The sequence below is a fragment of the Ornithorhynchus anatinus genome, chromosome 18, assembly GCF_004115215.2.
Source record: "Ornithorhynchus anatinus isolate Pmale09 chromosome 18, mOrnAna1.pri.v4, whole genome shotgun sequence".
In the NCBI taxonomy this organism is placed as follows: domain Eukaryota; kingdom Metazoa; phylum Chordata; class Mammalia; order Monotremata; family Ornithorhynchidae; genus Ornithorhynchus; species Ornithorhynchus anatinus.
Window position 1 is genome coordinate 40,112,061 of NC_041745.1, and position 20,955 is coordinate 40,133,015.

Consider the following 20,955-nt stretch of genomic DNA (forward strand, 5'->3'; position numbering starts at 1 on the left):
GTACAATTGATTAATGTCCAAAATTTTCCCAGAAAATGTCCAAAGTCGACAGGCAGGTATTTGCTCACTTGCTCACGTTTTACTCAAGATGGAGAGAGCCCCTTATTTTCCTGGCATTGAATGGAGAATGAACAAATAAGCAATCCATCGATCAGTAGTATTTCTTGAGCACTGTACTGAGCGCTTGGGAGAGGACAATATAACATTTAGAAGATACGTTCCCTGCCCATAATGAGCTATGCACGTAGGCCCCTCAGGCAGCAGTAAGTTGCTTTGGAGGAATCTGTGAGGGATACCAATATTCATTCATTCATTCAATCACATTTATTGAGCGCTTACTGTATGCAGAGCACTGTACTAAGAGCTTGGGAGAGTACAATATAACAATAACAATAGGCAAACCGATCGATGGCCTTGCGATTCCATCAGCCATTTCAGCATTGTTGTTGTTAATGTTATTTGTTAAGCGCTTACTATATGCCAGGCACTCTACTAAGCACTGGGGAAGATACAAGTTAATTGGGTTGGGCCCAGTCCATGTCCCACCTGGGGCTCAGAGCCTTCATCCCCATTTTACAGATGAGGTAACTGAGGTCCAGAGAAGTGAAGTGACTTTCCCAAGGTCACACAGCCGACAAGAGGAGGAGCCAGGAATAGAATCTGACTCCCACCAGGGAAGCAGTGAGGCTTAGTGAATAGAGCACGGGGCTGGGAGTCAGAAGGACCTGGGTTCTAATCCCGCCTCTGCCACTTGTCTGCTGGGTGACCTTGGGTGAGTCACTTCACTTCTCTGGGCCTCAGTTACCTCATCTGTAAAATGGGGATAAAGAAGATGAGCCCAATGTGAGGCAAGGACTCTGTCCAACTTGATTAACTTGTATCTATCCCAGAGTTTAGAACTGCGCTTGGCCCATAGTAAGCTCTTAACAAGTACCATAATGGTTATTATTATTATTATTATTATTATTGGGCCAAAGCTGCTCTTCTAGATGCTTCTCTCCTTCAGCGTGGATGTATCTGTCTGGTGATGATGCGTCACTGATCAATTTATTCACTTGGGTCCATTCTTGATATCTTGTTTTAACTGACTGACTGACAAAGTTACACAGCAGACAAGTGGAAGAGCCGGTATTAGAAATCAGGTTCTTCTGACTCCCAGGCCCGTGCTCTAGCCACTGAGCCATGCTGCTTCTCGATTGTGTCTTTTATTTTATCTGTATGTTCCCCATGTGACTAGAGCCCCACCCTGCCTCATAACAGATGGCCAATCAATGCCGTTGGTGCTTTGGATGCCGAGGGGAAAACATTCTTGAGACATGTAGTTGGGAGCTTTTCTGAAAAGCTAACCGTGCAAGCTGGATGTGAAACTCACAACACTTCGGTCAGCTCCAATCTATGCACCCTTAAGGACCAAAGCACCGTGGCGTGATGGAAAGAGCCTGGGCCTGGGAGTCGGAAGACCTGGGTTCTAATCTGGACTCTGCCAATTGTTTACTGTGCGACCTTGGGTAGGTCACTTCACTTTTCTGTGCCTCAGTTCCCTCATCTGCAAAATGGGGATTCAATACCTATTCTCCCTCCTACTAAGACTGTGAGCCCCATGTGGGACCTGATGATCTTGTGTCTACCCCAGCGCATAGTACAGTGCTTGACATAGTAAGCGCTTAACAAATACCATGATTATTATTTTTATTATATCATGTAGGTTGGGTAAGAGCAAGTAGCAGAGGAAGGTCTCAGGCAAAATCCAGTCAGAGAGCAGTCCACATAGACAGGACAACTAACAGACAAAATTCAACTCGAAGAGAGAAGCAGCATGGCTTAGTGGAAAGAGCCCGGGTTTGGAAGTCAGAAGTTGTGGGTTCTAATTCCGGCTCCACCACCTGTCAGCTGTGTGACTTTGGGCAAGTCACTTAACGTCTCTGTGCCTCAGTGTCCTCATCTGTAAAATGGAGATTAAGACTGTGAGCCCCATGTGGGACAACCTGATTACCTTGGATTTACCCCAGCACTTTAGAAGAGTGCTTGGCATGTAGTAAGTGCTTGACAAATACCATTATTATTACTATTATTATTATTATTTAAACTTAGAGAGTGGAAAGGATCAACTAGATCATGCAGGCAGAAGTACAGCCACTGTGGCAGTGGACAAGATGGTAGGATATTTTGAAGTACTTTGTAGCCGAAGGAACTGTTCTCCAACCTTGAGGAGATCAACTTTTTTCATTTCATTTCACTCTTACTTTCTCCTTCAGTCATCCTCCCTCCCTTCCCCACGGCACATATGTATTTATCTGCATATAACTGTAATTTATTTATATTTAATGTCTCGCTCGCCCTCTAGACTGTGAGCTCATTGTGGGCAGGAATGTGTCTGTTTCTTGTTATATTGAACTCTCCCAAGCGCTCACTACAGTGCTTTGCATAGAGTAAGTGCTCAATACATGAATGAATGAATTTCTGACTAAATATTTCATTCATTCATTCAATCGTATTTATTGAGCGCTTACTGTGTGCAGAGCACTGTACTAAGTGCTTGGAAAGTACAATTCGGCAACAGATAGAGACAATCCCTACTTACTATCAGGTTCATTTTAGTGTCTATTACAATGCTTGGCATATAGGAAGCGCTCCACAGATGCCACAGTTACTATTTACATCAGGAAAATTTCCAAGGGGAGAACTTACCTTTTCACATGCACAGTATATTTAGTTTCGAGGTACGTAGATTTCCCACAGTTCCAAGTACAAACCATGTAGCTTGAGTATTCGCGGATGAAACAGGTTAAATTAGCTGGAGCATCTGGAGGATCTGCAAATCAATTCACATAAATTGTCTGCCTCAAACGCAATCTGTCAAAAACTGAACTTCCCATCTTCCCTCCTAAACCTGCTCTTTGCTCCTAACTTTTCCATCTTGGACAATATCACCACCCTCCTCCCTGTCCCAAAGACACACAGCTTGGGTGTTATTCTTGACTCCTTGCTCTTTTTCAGCTCCCATGTTAAAACACCTGCTAAATCTTGCCGGTGCTTCCTCCCCGACCCTTCCCGATTCCGCACTTTCCTCTACACCAAAGAGCCACCACTCTTATCCAAGCTCTTGTCAGGTCCCGGCAAGACTCCCGGGTCGGCGTCCACCCTGTTTACTCAGATTCCAGCCTTTCCACCCTCTGGACCTTAAATTTTGTTGTTACACCCAATGTTGTCTTGAGTACTACTCAGCACACATCCCTCCCCAATCCTCTAATCCAATCCTCTCGATTGAATACAATTAAATGCAATTGAATGAATAGTTGAATGAATACTTCACCCGGTACTCCCAGCTCAGATGATCCACCTTGTAACTGTAGTTTGCCCTCGTCTCTCTTGCCTCTGATCCCGCACTCAGGGTTTAACCCCGACATAGCCTGGGCTCCCTCAACCCCCAAAACCCAACTGGCCTCAGTTCTCCTTAGGACCCTTCTAAAATCCCACTTCCTTGAATGAATGAGTGAATCCTCTAAAATCCCACTTCCTCTAAGCCACGAGAAGCAGGGTAGCTTAGTGGCTAGAGCACGGGCCTCGACGTCAGAAGGACCTGGGTTCTAATCCCAGCTCTGCCACTATGTCTGCTGCATGACCTTAGGCAAGCCACTTTGCTTCTCTGGGCCTCAGTTACCTCATCTCTAAAATGGGGATCTAAGACTTTGAGTCTCAGGTGGGACAAGAACTTGTCCAAATTGAATAGCCTGTATCCACCCTGGAGCTTAGAACAGTGCCTGACAAAAAAGTTAGCACTTAACAAATGCCATAAAAAAAAATCAAAATTCCCTGAACAATACACAACACCCAGTTGTATAACCCCAACACTTACTGTTTGCACTTGTGCATTTTTTTCAATCGCTTCAGCACTTATATAGAAAATATTTATTTATTTTTAGGTTTATCTCTATACTTCTTTGGACATCTAACTGTTTATTCATCTGTTTCCTTCTGATACGTTTATACTGCTCCCTGCTAAAACCTTGCTCTTCCTCATGCTGCCACAATTTGTACTTACTTTTTGTGTCGTAGAGTGTAAGATCCCTGAGGGCAAAGAATATATGTCTTTTGCTGTACTCTTTCAAGCATTTGGTTTAGTGCTTAGCCCTCAATAGATGTTCAAAATGCACCATCGTTTGATTGATTCATCAATTGGAGACCAAAGGTGTCAGAATAAAAAGTATAAATATCCTCACTAAATAGCTAATTGTAAGTCTGCGTAATTGTTATTTGTGAACCGCAGGTTCTTTAAGCCACCATTAATCAATCAATGGTATTTACTCAATGCTTACTGTGTGCAGAACACCAAATTAAACACGTTTATTCATTCAATCATTCAATTGTACTTATTGAGCACTTACTGTGTGCAGAGCACTGTAATAGCACTTGGGAGAGTACAACAAAAAACAGACACATTCCCCACCCACGAAGAGATATTAACTTAGAAGTGCTGAATAAATATGATGGAATGAATGAATATCTTACATGTTTCACAACTGGGATCTTTCAGAAGCATTTTTAAAATTCCAAACATTTTTCTTAGCCTGATCAAATTGAAACTACTTCTAGCAGCTATACCCTAGACCACAGCTTTAGTTTATCTTTGTAAAAAAGACTTTTACTTTCTTCCTCTTAGTATCTTCCACCTAGATCTCCAGCTGAGCCTTCTCAAAACAAATTAGAGGTAATTCAGAGCTGGACCTCAGCTGGGGGAAGTGTCGATAAACTCGAGGGTAATAATAATTGTGGTATTTGTTAAGTGCTTTCTGTGTGCCAAGCACATTATTATATACTGTGGATATAAGGTGGATATAAGCAAATAGGGTGGGACACATTCCCTGTCCCACCTGGGGCTCACAGTCTGAAATCCCATTTTACAGATGAGGTAACTGAGGCCCAGAGAAGTGAAACGACTTGCCTAAGGTCACACAGCAGACAAGTGGCAGAGCCATGCTTTTCTTTTTGACTTTGTTGCTGGTTGGAGGTGAGAAATGTGCATGAGGATGTGGGCAGGTTGGAGGTGAAATATTCTTCTCCTCCTATGGCTCCACCACCCAATCTTATTTCCTCCCACAGACACGGTTCTTCCTTGCTCTCCCCTCAGTTACTCCTTCCCCACATAACACCCTCCGCCCATCCCCTCGACGGATGTTAGCTGCCTACAGGTCCACCGGCAGTGCCAGTTCTCCGACTGTACTTCAGTCAAGTGATGGTATTTATTGAACACTGACTCTGTGCAGAGTCAGACTGTAAGTTCGTTGTGGGCAGGGAATGTGTCTGTTTATTGTATTGTTGTACTCTCCCAAGCGCTTAGTACAGTGCTCTGCACATGATAAGTGTTCAATAAATACAGTTGAATGAACTGAATGAATGAATTGAATGAATTCAGTACCGAGCACCGAACTAAACTCGGGGGAAGAGATGGTACAGTATTTGTTCTCTGACGAGCACTGAAAATAAGCGCTCGAAAAGAATAGTTATAGTATCTGTTCAGTGCTGAGCACTGAACTAAGCACTGGGAAGGAGTACACAGGTGAGAATTAGACCCAGAATGTGTCCCTTTAGGGATTCACAATCTAGTTTCTTCATCTGTAGCAGCCTTTGAAGCCCATGGAAGCCCAGAAACCCAGGAAACTTCAAGGACCTGGTAAAGGTGGGTGGGAAAGGCTTTCGTTTTCATTGAGAAGCAGCGTGGCCTGGAAGTTGGAGGACCTGGGTTCTGATCTCATCTCCACCACTTTTCGGCTGTGTGACTTTGGCCAAGTCACTTCGCTTCTCTTCTTCAGTCACCTCATCTGTAAAATGGGGATTTAGCTGTGAGCCCCATGTGGGACAGAGATTGGGTCAAACCTGATTAGCTTGTTTCTATTCCAGCGTTTAAAACAGTGCTTAACACAGGAAGTGCTTTACAAATACTATTATTACTGGGGGACGATACAATTTCCCCTGCCTACATCTGCTCTGGATTGGATAATAACCATTGTTCTTGTCGGTCCGTCTCCCCCGATTAGACCGTAAGCCCGTCAGACGGTAGGGACTGTCTCTATCTGTTGCTGACTTGTTCATTCCAAGCGCTTAGTACAGTGCTCTGCACATAGTAAGCGCTCAATAAATACTATTGAATGAATGAATGAATGAATAATAAAAATGGACTTATTTTTATCCTGAAGAATGAAAGCTGATAATTTGTTTCCTTGAGAGAGCTAGGGCCTGTCCACTTTCAGTAGAGTCAAATAATTAATTATTCCTTAGAGCAGCCAAGGCTGGTTGAGAGAGAATTGTTTCTGAGACTGGGCAAGCTGGAAAATTATTTCGGATTCCTTTGTCAGCCTGTGTTGCCAAGATTATCCGTTTGTCGTTCCCATGTCTATGGCTCAGGACTTTTCTAGAACACTTGCGGTTTGTCAGTTAGGTCATTTCAATCTGGTACCCCTAAATATTCCTCAGCCAGGACAATTTTATTTTAAACAGCAGAATTCAGTGGAAAGTGTAGGTTTTTATCTCAGCTCTGCCATTGTTTGTTGGTTTTTTTGTTTGACGGTATCTGTTAAGTGCTTACTATGTGTCAGGCACTGCTGGGAGCGCTGGGGGTGATACAAGTTTATCAGATTGGACACCACAGTCCCTGTCCCAGATGGAGCTCGCAGTCTAAGAACGAGGGAGGATTTAATCCCCTTTAACAGTTGAGGAAACGGAGACCCAGAGAAGTTAAGTGATGTGCCCAAGGTCATTCAGAAAGCAATTGGTAGTGGACCTGCTGTTTGACCTTGGCCAAGTGGCTTAACCTCTTTGGGCTTCAATTTCCTCCTTTAAAGAAGTGGGATAAAATGCCCGTTCCCTCTACTTGTTAGATTGCGAGCCCTGGGGGCAACAGGGATGGTGTTCGATCTGATTGGTTTATCTAATCCAGGGTTTAGCAAATTGTATTTTTATTCCATACCACTCCATCCTCAGCCCCGAGGCATTTATGTACAAAGCCCTAATTTATTGATTTGTGTTGATGTCTTTCTCCCGCTTTGGACTGTGAGCTCCCTGTGGGCAGAGAACGAGTCTGAGAAACAATATGATTCCAGTGGTTAGAGCAGAGGTTGAGAGTCAGAAGGACCTGGCTTCTAATCCTGGCTCCACCACTTGTCTGCAGGGTGACCCTGGGCATGTCATTTCACTTCTCTGTGCCTCAGTTGCCTCATCTGTAAAATGGGGATTAAAACTGTGAACCCCACGTGGGACAGGGACTGTGTCCAACCTGATTAGCTTGTATCGACCCCAGTGCTTACTACAGTGCCTGGAACAGAATAAGTGATTAAGAAACACCATTAAAAAAATAACTGTTGTGTTATACTCTCTCTAGTGCTTAGTACAGTGCTCTGTATAAAATAAGTGCTCAATAAATACCAGTAAGAGAAGCAGCATCGTAGAGTGGACAGAGCATGGGACTGGGAGTTTGCTGTGTGACCTTGGGCAAGTCACTTCACTTCACTGGGCCTCAGTCCCCTCATCTGTAAAACAGGGTTTAAGACTATGAGCCCCATGTGGGACAGGGACTGTGTCCATCCCAATTTGCTCCTATCCGCTCCAGCGCTTAGTACAGTACCTGTTACATAGTAAGCGCTTAACAAATACCATAATTACTAATAATTACTGATCGATAGGTACTGCAGGAAAGGGTAATTTGAGCAGCCCCGTGCTTCCGAACACCGCACGCCGGTTCCCACTCACATCCCGCAGAGATGTCGTCTCCACAAACGAGCGTCTCTTCGGGCTCTCCGGGGCACAGAGCGGTGCAGAGCACAGAGGCCGATGCCTCCCGGAAGCTGCTGTACCGGAGCCGGACGGTCGTCCCGTTGATCCTGGTCACACGGTGCCTGTCTCTCACGAGCTGGCTGTTCTTGTAAAACTGGAATCTCCTTGGCTGACAGTTTTTTATAGCCGCCTGGCAATAGATGGAAACATTCAGACCCATCTCAAAGACCGAGGCCGGTTCCACCCAGACGCGTCCGGAGCAAACTAGCTTTGGGATTCCTGCGAGGGAACGAATGGCCGAAAGAAGATTCGGATAATGAAATATAATGGCAAGGAATATCACTTCATCGAATGGAATTTAACAGAACAGAGTGGCAAAATATGATATGAAACGGCATAGATTTAGAAATACAATCCTGCAATTTTGTGTCCTAGCTGATAGCCATAAAATATAAATGGGTTTTTTTTGGTGCCGCCCTAACCTCCATCTCTTCCTTGTCTCTGTTCTCTCCCCATCTCTTCTCATGTCATAGTGAATAGAGCCCAGGCCTGGGAGTCAGAAGGTCATAGGTTCTAATCCCGGCTCTGCCACTTGTCTGCTGCGTGACCCTGAGTATGTCACTTCACTTCTCTGGGCCTCAGTTACCTCATCTGTAAAATGGGGATTGAGACCATGAGCCCCACGTGGAACAGGGACTGTGTCCAACCCGATTTGCTTGTATCCACCCCCGCGCATAGAACAGTGCCTGGGACATAGTAAATGCTTAACACATACTATTATTATTATCATTATTCCATCTCTCCCTTGTCTAAGCATCTCATCCGCAGGAGAGAATGTGTCTATGAACTCTAAGGTACTTTGTCAAGTGTTTAGTTCAGCGTTCTGCGACTCACCCTAGGTCACACAAGTGGCAGAGCCGGGATTAGAACCCAGGCCTTTCTTACTCCCAGGCCCGTGTCGTAGCCACTAGACCACACTGCTTCCCTGTGTGTTCTTCTCTGTGTTCTAATGGTAGCAAGATGAAATCAACGAGTTCAAGAATTTGAATTAATTTCACCATTATTTTTACAGCACGATCACTTTAATTTGACTGTTTTGCAGGGACTGAGAAGACCTTCCTGAGAGAAAGCAAACTGGATTTAAAAAGTAGTGGCTGATCTGATGTGTTTCTTTCTGAAAAGTCACGACTGCATCACAATCTTTTGAAATGTGCAGTTGCAAAATCATGTTTCTTTTTTTATGGTATTTGTTAAACGCTTACTATGTTTTAAGTGCTGGGAAAGATACAAAATAATCAGGTCAGACACAGTCCCTGTCCCACATGGGGCTCACAGTCTGAGTAGCCCAACATAAAATCATAAAATGCATCATTGGAACTGCATGAGATTAATTTTAAATTTCCTCCCCAACTTTCCTCAGTACTTAAAGAAGAAAGTTAGGGGATGTTAAGAAAGAATCCCAGTGTTTTTTTCCAAACCCAAATCAAGATAGAACGTAGAAAAACGCTACCTCCATGACTACACCCCAAGAGTATATGAAGAGCCAGGACCACTTCATGTTGAATCACAACGCTCTTCATCCTGGGAAGCAGGAAAAAGCTATCCATCCTCCTCTAAAAGAAAAATAAAATAAAAAAGTAAAAATTTTGTGGCAACTAAACAAATGTTTTGAGATAAAGAATTATTATATACTGTGCTCCTCCTGAGTGAAGAGGACTGAAATAAGCACTTGGGAGAGCATAATAGAATTAGTCAGTCAGTTAATCATATTTATTCATTCATTCAATCGTATTTACTGAGCTCTGTGCGCAGAGCACTGTATTAAGTGCTTGGAAAGAACAATTCTGCAACAGATAGAGACAATCCCTACCCAACAATGAGCTCACAGTCTAGAAGGGGGAGATTTATTGAGTGCTTACCGTGTGCAGAGCATTGTACTAAACGTTTGGGAGAGTACAATATTACAGACACATTCCCTGCCCACGGTGAGCTTACAATCTAATAGAAATAGAAATAAGCAGCGTGGCTCAGTGGAAAGAGCCTGGGCTTCGGCGTCAGAGGTCATGAGTTCGACTCCCGGCTCTGCCACTTGTCAGCTGTGTGACTGTGGGCGAGTCACTTCACTTCTCTGTGCCTCATCTGTAAAATGGGGATTAACTGTGAGCCTCATGTGGGACAACCTGATTACCCTGTATCTCCCCCAGCGCTTAGAACAGTGCTTGCACATAGTAAGCACTTAACAAATACCAACATTATTATTATTATTATTAGAAATGATCCCTGCCCTCGGGAAGCTAACAATCCATCTCTACGATCAATAGTTACTTGGGAAGATAAAAATACAAGTAGACTACCCTCTGGGAACTTGCAATTTAAGGGAGGAACTTACAGTTTAGTGTTCACAGGTTCACCATGGTTCACAGGTGGTCATTTCCCCCCAAATTAGGCATGCACCAAAACTTCAATACTGAAAAAGGACCAGCAGGGAAATCCAATGACAGTCCATTCATTCATTCATTCATTCATTCATTCATTCAATCGTACTGATTGAGCACTTACTGTCAGTCAATCAGTCACATTGACTGAGTGCTTACCATGTGCAGAGCACTGTACTAAGCGCTTGGAGAGGGCAGTAGAACAATAAACAGACACATTCCCTGCCCACAGGGAACTCACAGTCCAGTCCCGTTAGGTGTTCTGAGCACAGCTCAGCACGAAGTCTGAGGAAACTCAATTCGAGGTCTGAACCCTCAAAGCCCCCGGACTCTGCCGGAGTTCCGGAGAGCCCTTCGCACATCGCCAGGCCCTCTAAAGATAGTAAAATCATGGTGAGGAATAATAATACCAATAATGACGGTATTTGTTAAGTGCTTATTATGTACCGGACACTTTGCTGAGCGCTGGGGTGGGTACAAGCAAATCGGGTTGGACACAGTCGCTGTCCCACATGGGGTTCTCAGTCTCAATCAATCCCCATTTTACAGATGAGGGAACTGTGGCCCAGAGAAGTGAAGCGACTTGCCCAAGGTCACACAGCAAAGCAGGAAAGTGGCGAAGCCAGGATGAGAGCACAGACTCCTCTGACTCCCAGACCCTTGCTCTTTCGGCTATCATCAATTCCTTCCGGCGGATTTGCAGTCTTGGGCAAGCCCGTTCCACCGTTCTCTGTGGGAATCCCCATCATCGTCGGTACCCAGAGCAGAAGCAGCGTGGCCTACTGGGAAGAACCCGGGCCTGGGAGTCAGAAGATCTGGGTTCTAATCCCAGCTCTGCCAATTGCTTGTTTTGTGACCTTGGACAAGTCACTTAACTTCTCTGCGCCTCAGTTTCCTCAGCTGCAAAATGGGGATTCAATAGCTGTCCTCCTTCCTATTTCGATTGTGAGCCCCATGTAGGTCTGGGACAGTGTCAGCCCTAATTAACTTGTACCTAAGCCAGTGCTTTGAATAGTGTTTGGACACATAGTAAGTGCTTACCTAATACCATAAAAAACAAAGAAAATCATTTTAAAAAAGGAATGCCAGAAGCCTTTCCTTATGAGGCTTTATTCACTTCTGAACACAGAGCATCTCGGTCCGCTACGGCAATCCTCCCTTAGCCAGAAAATATGCTGGTGCTGGTCCTTTCCTGGCTGAAGAAAGGAAGTCATGTGCTTTCTCAGTGAGGGCTCGGGCTTTGTGTGGGAGGAGAGAAGGGGAAGGAAAAAAGGCCCCTCGAGATGACGTTTCTGACCCACCAATTGCTCGTGGCGTCCCGTGAGGTGGAAAAGCCAGCGGGAATCCCGAACGATAGCTGGCTGACGTGGTTGGCGAAAGCTGAGGTGACTTTATGGGGCAGTGTGAGCACTGGGCTTTGGCCATTCTACACTAGGGACCAAAGAGGTGGGCCGATGCTATGTGGAGGGAAGGTGCCTCCAGGCAGAAGGCACCTTCACATAGGAGGCTCGGCTAGTGGAAGGAGCACAGGCTTGAGAGTCGGAAGATCACGGGTTCTAATCCCGGCTCTGCCGCTTTTCTACTGTGTGACCTTGGGCTAGTCACTTCACCTCTCTGGGCCTCAGTTACCTCATCTGTAAAGCGGGGATTAAGACCATGAGCTCCACATGAGACAGGAACTGCGTCCAATCTGATTTGTTTGTATCCACCCCAGCACTTAGTATAGTGCCTGGAACGTAGTAAGCGCTTAACAAATACCATTATTATTATTATTCACACTAGGAGTCAAAGGGGTGGGCTGATGCTACACGGGGGTAAGGCAGGGGAGAGCGTGGGGGCCAAAGCAGAGGACAGTTTGGGGTTGAAAAGGAGCATTTCAATCACAGGTACGATGTCATATGGAGGGTCTCAGGTCGGAACGAATTATCTTTCTAGAGATGAAAACCTACATCACAATCATCTCATGGTTATTGACATATAGTCCAGCAATATCTATGCCTCTTGAAAACCTTTTTCAAGGGAGTTGCTAAATGTCAAAATGCGATTTTCAAATGCAAAAAAAAAAAAAGAAAGAAAGAAATACCACTTGGAGGACTTTTACATGGAAACTGGAATTGGGGAAATCCTAGGTCTTAAAAAGTGAGGATTCATGGAACTGGGAAATTATTAGAAAACTACTCAGTGCTACCCTGAAAATGTGCCTTCTAAGGACTGAACTACCACTTACAAATATGCTGATATTAATTTTTAAATTAAAACCCTACCCAGGTCTACGCACTCAGCCCGTTCTCCCTCCTTCTTAGACTGTGAGCCCCATTTGGGTTGGGGACTATGTCCGACCTGATTAAATTCCATCTATACCAGGATTCAGAAGAGTGCTTGACCATAGTAAGTGTTTGACATCATCAATGGCTTTTATTGAGCACTTAAAAGGGCAGAACACTGTACTAAGCGCTTGGAAGATGCAGAACAACTGAGTTGGCAGACACGTTCCCTGCCCATAGCGAGCTTAACAAATAACATGATCACAACAATAATAGTAATGATAATAGTAATAGGAATGATAATGATAATAATGACCACCCTCTGAGCTTCTCTGGGTGGTAGAGTTACAGAAATTGTAGACCTGAAAACAATTTCCAAGCGCACTTGCGCTAGCCAAATTATAAGCGTAATTATTACGTTTACATAATTAAATGGCTTATCCTAAGGACACACTGTGTCTGATAATAATAACCGTGATCTTGTTAAGTGCTTACTATGCGCCTGGCACTGTACTAAGCGCTGGAGTGGATACCAGCGAATCGAGACGGACACAGTCCACGTCCCACATGGGGCTCACAGTCTCAATCCCTGTTTTCCAGATGAGATAACTGAGGCACAGAGAAAGGAAGTGACTTGCCCAACATCACAGAGCAGATAAGTGGCAGAGCTGGGATTAGAACCCATGACCTTCTGACTCCCCGGCCTGTGCTCTATCCACTATGCCATGTCAGACTGTATCTGATCTGATCATCTTGTATCTAACCACCTCAAAACTTAGCCGGGTGCTCGGCACATAGTAACTGCTTCATAAATGCCATAATTAAATATTTGGAGAGTTGGTTACCTTTTTTTATCTTTCCATCTATTCAGTCATTTACTTCCACTCCCAGGCGTAGCTGCGTTACTGGTTGCTTTGATTCGCGATAGAACTTCGCTGTCTTCGAAGCTGGTCTTGTGCAGAGTAGTTCAGATTGGCAGCTAGGAAGCAAATGGAAATGTCAGCAAGGCTCTGACCTACATACATAGCGGATTCTTGAAGAGGAACTTCAGACTTTACAATTTGAAACGAACATCTCTTAATGTGTCAGAATCTGGGAAAACCCAGATTAGTGAAAATGAACTTCTACCAAATCGGGGCCTTGGGCTAAACTTATTTTAAAATGCTTCACTGGCCTGAATATATTAAAGACATTTGAATATGATCCAAATTTTCAATCTGAGCTAACTCAGATTGTTACTAACAGATTGTCAGATTACTAATTTGACAATAATAACTGTAGCGTTTGACTACTAGTCACTGGGGTAGATATAAAATAATCAGGTCAGACACAGTGTCTGCCCCACATAGGGCTCACGGTCTTTTGGGGGGTGTGGAGGACGGACAGGTATTTAATCCCCATTTTGCAGGTGAGGAAAACTGAGGCACAGAAAAGTTGTGATTTACCCACAATCATATAACACGTAGAGAAGCAGTGTAGTCTAGTGGATAGAGCATGGGCTTGGGAGGCAGACCTGGGTTCTAATCCCTGCTCCTCCACTTGTCTGACATTGGACAAGTCACTTCACTTCTCTGGGCCTCAGTTCTCTCATTTGTAAAATGGGGATTAAGACTGTGAGCCCCACGTGGGACAGGGACGGTGTCCAACCTGATTTGCTTGTATCCACCCCAGTGCTTAGTACAGCGTCTGGCACATGATAAGCGCTTCACAAATACCCTAAGACATAGTAGGCAGATAGTCGAGGCGGGGTTAGAATCCAGGTCCTCTGCCTATAATAACGATGGTATTTGTTAAGCGCTCAGCCCTGTTCTAAGCACTGGGGTAGATACAAGGTAATCAGGTTGTCCCACGTGGGGCTCACAGTCTTCATCCCCTACACGTGAGGTCACTGAGGCACAGAGAAGTTGAGCAACCTGCCCCAAATCACTCAGCTGACAAGTGGAAGAGGCAGTGCCTATGTATATATACACCTACAAATAAAGAATCGTAAGATCTGGCCATTTCAAACGGATTGGGATTTCCCTTTTCCAGCAGTTTAGACCTTTCATTTGCATTGATGCCGATGAACTGAATTCCTATGGAGAGTCATGAAATCGAAGGGTTCCCACGACGGGCCATTTTTCTTCTGACGAGGAATTTCTTAATAATCTCTCAGCAGGGCAACGAGCGGGTCGGGAGGAAGCGGGTGGAAGGTTGAGGGGGGCAATTGCAGGTGGAGAGCAAGGAAGCACCGGGAAAGAGTGGGATTGTCTCTATCTGTTGCTGAATTGTACTTTCCAAGCGCTTAGTACATGCCCTGAACTGTTGAATGAATGAATGAATGACTGTCCCCCATCCAAGTGTCCCCAGCCCTAAAGACCACTTCGGGTAGACCATTTACTCCTGGGAGGAAGGGCAGCAGTTTGGGGTGGACAGAAGCATCTGTCTTAATCTCAGCATCTGCTTTTAGTCGAGAAGAGGACGGGTGGGAGGAGTTAGGATGAGAAAATCTCTTCACCCCCTTTGTCCTCCAGAAATTGGCGATTTTTATACTGCATCTTCAACAGGAGAAATTAAACCGAGAGCCCTGGGAGGTAGAAATGAAAAAGGAGAGTAGGCCATCTGGGTCAAGCTTAAAATCATTCTCGTTGGATGGAGTCTTGTCTTATGCTGTCGAGTCGCCTCCAACCCATAGCAGTGTTGGTATTTATTAAGCGCTTACCATGTTCAGAGCACTGTTCTAAGCGCTGGGGTAGATACAGGTTAATCAGGTTGTCCCACATGAGGCTCATCGTCTTACTCCCCATTTTACAGATGAGGTAACTGAAGCTCAGAGAAGTTAAGTGACTTGCCCACAGTCACAGAGCAGACAAGTGGCAGAGCGGGGATTTGAACCCACGATCTGAGACTCCCAAGCCTGTGCTTTTTCCACCCAGCCACGCTGCGTAGCGACACCACGGACACATCTCTCCCAGAACGCCGCACCTCCATCTGCAATCGTTCTGGTAGTGGATCCGTAGAGTTTTATTGGTAAAAATCCAGAAGTGGTTGACCATTGCCTCCTTCCTCACAGTCAACTTGAGTCTCCGCACTCGACTCTCTCCCGTGCCGCTGCTGCCCAGCACAGGCGAGTTTTGACTTGTGGCAGATTGTCCGCCACTGTCTAGCCACTCCCCAAGCTAGGAATGGGTAGGCTTCCGCTTGATTCTCCCTCCCGTAGTCAAGACTGGCAGCGTACTGGAAACTCCAGGTGCAACACTGAGAGGGGATTATTATTAATAATGATAACGTTGGTATTTGTTAAGCACTTACTATGTGCAGAGCACCGTTCTAAGCGCTGGGGTAGAAACAGGGTCATCAGGTTGTCCCACGTGAGGTTCACAGTCTTAATCCCCATTTTACAGATGAGGTCACTGAGGCACAGAGAATAATAATAATAATGTTGGTATTTGTTAAGCGCTTACTATGTGCAGAGCACTGTTCTAAGCACTGGGCTAGACAGAGGGGAATCAGGTTGTCCCACGTGGGGCTCACAGTCTTCATCCCCATTTTACAGATGAGGTAACTGAGGCACAGAGAAGTGAAGTGACTTGCCCACAGTCACCCAGCTGACAAGTGGCAGAGCTGGGATGTGAAGTGACTTGCCCGCAGTCACACAGCTGACAAGCGGCGGAGCCGGGATTCGAACCCATGACCTCTGAGTCCCAAGCCCGGGCTCTTTCCACTGAGCCACGCTCCTTCTCTATCATTATTAGATTAAGCTCTGAGTCAAGCACTGTTCTAAGCACTGGGATAGATACAGGTTCATTAGGTGGGTCGCAGTCTCTGGCCACATGGGACTCACACTGTAAGTAGGAGGGATAACAGGCATCGATTGAATCCCCTTTTTACAGCTGAGGATACTGAGGCACAGAGAAGTTAAATGACTTGACCAAGGTCCCACAGCAGATAAGCAGAGAAGCCGGAATTAAAAGCCAGGTCCTTCCGACTCCCAGACCTGTGCACTATCCACTACCTGGAACATAGTAAATTCATTTAATCATATTTATTGAGCGCTTACTGTGTGCAGAGCACTGTACTAAGCGCTTGGAGAGTTCGATTCGGCTACAAATAGAGAAAATCCCTACCCTACAACAGGCTCAGAGTCTCGAAGGGGGGAGACAGACAACAAAACAAAACAAGTAGACGGGCATCAGTAGCATAATAGCATAGTAGATGCTTTACATATACCATTTAAAAAAAATGTGAGCCCCAACTTTGTAGAGAGCACTGTACTAAGCATTTTGAAGAGTACAAAATAATTAGAAGAAATATATATCTGTAATTTCATTTATTTGTATTGATGTTTGTCTCCCCCCTTCTAGACTGTGAGCTCATTGTGGGCAGAGAATGTCACTGCTTATTGTTGTATCGCACTTTCCCAAGCACTTAGTACAGTGCTCTGCAAACGGTAAGTGCTTAATAAATAGGATCGAATGAATGAATGAATGCCAGTGAGGTCCAAAAGCATCCCAATTCTAGCTCTCCCCTGGAAGTACCAAAATGATCCAGACCAGCACTCGGCTGGCAAACTGCGAGCATCAAGGTCACCGGGGCAATCATTGTGCCATTTTGATTTCCCTAAAAATAATGGAAGTTTAAAATTTGGTAAATGGAGATAAGATCCCCCCTCTTATTCATTCATTCGATCGTATTTATTGAGCACTTACTGTGTGCAGAGCACTGTACTAAGCACTTGGGAGAGTACAATAGAACAACAGATACATTCCCTCCCCACAACTAGCTCACAGACTAGAGAGGGCGACAGACATTAGCTCAGTGGAAAGAGCACGGGCTTTGGAGTCAGAGGTCATGAGTTCGAATCCCGCTCTGCCACTTGTCAGCTGTGTGACTATGGGCACATCACTTAACTTCTCTGTGCCTCAGTTACCTCATCTGTAAAATGGGGATGAAGACTGTGAGCCCCACGTGGGACATCCTGATTCCCCTGTGTCTACCCCAGCGCTTAGAACAGTGCTCGGCACATAGTAAGCGCTTAACAAATACCAACATTATTATTATTATTAAATACACACATATATATATATATATATATATATATATATATACACACATATGTTTTGTAGGGATGGGAGGGAAGATGAATGAAGAAGCAAGTAAGAGTGGTGCAGAAGGGAGTAGGAGAAGAGGAGAGGAGGGCTTAGTCAGGGAAGCCTGCTTAGATGAGAAGCAGCGTGGCTTAGTGGAAAGAACACGGGCTTCAGAGCCAGAGGTCATGGGTTCTAATCCTGGCTCTGCCATTATCAGCTGTGTGACTTTGGGCAAGTCACTTAACTTCTTTGTGCCTCAGCTGTATAATGGGGATTAAGACTATGAGTCCCACGAGGGACAACCTGTTACCTTCTGTCTACCCCAGCGCTTGGAACAGTGCTAGGCACAGAGTAAACACCTAACAAATACCATCATTATTATTTTTATTATTCTTGGAGAAGTGTCTTCAATAAGGTTTTGAAGTGGTGGAGAGCAACTATCTGTCTGATATGAGGAGGGAGGGCGTTCCAGGCCAGGGGTAGGATGTGTGCGAGTGGTCGGCAGCGAGATAGATGAGATCGAGGTGATCAGGGAACGTGTCTGGCAACTCTCCTGTATCATACTCTCCCAAGAGTTTGGTACAGTGCTCTGCACACTATAAGAACTCAGTGAATACTATTAATTGATTGATTGCTCCTTCCACCTCTTAGATCCCGAGACCCATGTCGACAAGGACCGTGACCGTATCCTCTTTGATTAGCTTGTATCTACTCCGGCGCTTAGCACAGTGCATTGGTCCATAGGAAATCTTAAAAAATATCATTAACAGAAGCAACATCTCCTAGTGAGTCAGGAGGACTGGGTTCTAATCCCCTTTCTGCCACTTGTCTGCTGGGTGACCTTGGGAAAGTCACTTCACTTCTCTGTGCCTCAGGTACCTCATCTGTAAAGAGGGGATTGAGACTGTGAGTTCCACGTGGGACACGGACTGTGTCCAACCCGATTTTCTTGTATCCAATGCTTCGTACGGTGCCTGGCACCTAGTAAGTGCTTAGCAGATACCACTCTTGTCATTATTATTAGGAAAAATATCCTTTTTGTAAGGTGCCCTTTGGGCCTTGCTACATCGAAATTGATGGGGAAGTGATTTGATACCGAAACTGGACATCTTTCCTATTTCTCCATCCGTGTTCATTACTGTCCTCCAGGCTGACCTTGCTAAAGCTGGCTCTGACCTCCTCGTTAGCCTGAGTTCGAGATAACGTCTCTACTGGTGAGCAGCCGTCGTGGCAGCGATAATAATAATAACTGTGGTATTTGTTAAGCGCTTACTACGTGCCAGGCACTGTACTATGCGCTGAGGCAGCTACAAGCTAACCAGGTTGGACACAGTCCATGTCCCACATGGGGTTCACAATCTTAATCTCCATTTTACGGATGAGGAAACTGAGGTCCAGAGAAGTGAACCGACTTGCCCATGGTCCCACAGCAGACTCAGAGCAGGAATTAGAACCCGGGTCCCTGCAACTCCCAGGCCCGTGCTCTGTCCACTGGGCCACGGAGGCAGTTAATTTTTCCATTTCTCCTCTGGGGAAGGGCCAAGCCCCTTAGTTCGTTAGAACAGAACATCACGGGGCTGTTGGGAAATTTGCTCTCGATCCACGTATGGAGATGACTGTGTCGAATGCTTTCATTATTGCAGTGAATTGGCTCCTTGTTTCTACCCCTGATTGAAAACGCAGGCGAAGCCCGAGCTTGCCCTGGGAACGTAAACGTGACAGCTTAGCGGCTGCTTCTTTAGTTGGTCCAGGAAGTGGTGGCAATGATTCAGTCGGCCACGCGCTTCTCTCCATCAGCTCCGAGCCAAACCCCTTTATGAGTGATAAATTGCCTGCGATCCTGAGAAGAGCTGAGCGGTTGAACAGACTCCCCGCTGGATGAGTCAAAGAGCTTTATGACATTAATTTTTGTGAGGAGAAGAAGAATAACGGCTGTAGTACTTAAGTGCTTTCTCTGGGCCAAGAACTACAGTGCTGGGGTAGGTACAAGCTAAGCAATTTGGATGCAGCCCCTGTCCCACAAGGGGCTCCCAGTCTTAATCCCCATTTTACAGATGAGCTGAGTTCCAAGATAATCAAGTTGGACATGGTCGCTGTCCCACATAAGACTCATGGGCTAAATAAGAGAGAGAACAGGTATATAACCCCCATTTTACATATGGGGAAACTGAGGCACAGATCCTTTCATTCATTGATTCGTTCAATCATATTTATTGAACACTAACTGGGTACAAAGGCACTGTACTAAGCGCTTAAGAGAGTACCATACAGCAACATATACATTCCCTGCCCACAGTGAGCTCACAGTCTGGGAGGGGGTGACAGACATTAATCTACTTAAATAAATAAGTTAAGGTCACACAACACCAAGGGATAGAGCTGAGGTTAGAACCCGGATCAGTCAGTCAGTCGATTGTATTTATTGAGCGCTTTCTGTGTGCAGAGCACTGTACTAAGCATTTGGTAGAGTACAATATAACAGACACATTCCCTGTCCGAAATGAGTTTATAATCTAGAGGACACCCTGACTCTCAGGAATACACTCTTTCCACTAGATCACGCTGCTTCTCAGCAATTTCATTTTACCTTTATAGCCAATTGTGAGTGGGGGATGACTTAATGTTTTTATTTTATTTTATGGTATTTGTTAAGCGCTTTCTCCGTGTCTTGCACTGTTCTAAGCACTGGGGTAGGTACAAGCTAAGCGATTTGGATGCAGCCCCTGTCCCACAAGGGGCTCACAGTCTTAATCCCCATTTTACAGATGAGCTAAATGAGGCACAGAGAAGTTAAGTGACTTGCTCATGGTCACACAGCACACAGATGGCAGAACGGGGATTAGAATCCAGGTCCTACTGATTCCCAGGTCTATGCTCTATCCACTAGGTCGTGATGCTTCTCGGTGTTCTTTTACTCCAGTGTTTCAAGTACTTCAGTATAATTCCTAAAGTTCAGTTTGCAGCAGCCGCAGATATACAAGGGACACTGGCGTTCCTGGAATGCTTTGGAACATATTTTATACCAGAAAATTCCACTGCGATCCTCTGTTTTATATTTTGATCATTGCATTTTCCCCTCCTAAGACCATTTTTGTCAGAGTTAATCCTCTAATCAGAACTAGCCTGATCATGGAAATGAGGGGGCTGAAAATATGGTGATTTAGTCATTTTGGAAGGGAGAGTGTCTTATGCCGAAGCAGGAGATAGAAGCAGCATGGCCCAGTGGATGGAGCACAGGCCTGGGAGTCAGAAGGACCTGGGTTCTAATTCTGACTCTGCCACTTGTCTGCTGTGTGACCTTGGGCAAATCACTTAATTTCCCTGTGCTTCAGTTACCTCATCTGTAAAGTGGCGATTAAGACTGTGAGCCCTGTATGGGTCGTAAACTGTGTCCAAACTGATTAGTTTGTATCAATCGCT

General features: G+C 45.2%; 1 protein-coding gene across 2 annotated transcripts in view; it reads right to left on the reverse strand.

Moving 5' to 3' along the window:
• Window positions 1–13,441, reverse strand: part of IL23R (interleukin 23 receptor) — a 48,907-nt gene extending 35,466 nt beyond the window's left edge. The window contains exons 1-4 of one of the 2 annotated variants that reach the window (XM_029046561.2): window positions 13,312–13,441; window positions 9,278–9,380; window positions 7,744–7,957; window positions 2,689–2,812 (exon numbers count right to left, since the gene is read on the reverse strand). In XM_029046561.2, the coding sequence (XP_028902394.1) occupies window positions 2,689–2,812; window positions 7,744–7,957; window positions 9,278–9,325 (386 nt within the window). In that variant the 5' untranslated portion in view covers window positions 9,326–9,380; window positions 13,312–13,441. Of the gene's footprint in view, window positions 1–2,688; window positions 2,813–7,743; window positions 8,047–9,277; window positions 9,381–13,311 lie in introns of both variants that reach the window. The other variant, XM_029046560.2, reaches the window with a different exon arrangement.
• Between the last annotated feature and the right edge of the window lie 7,514 nt (window positions 13,442–20,955).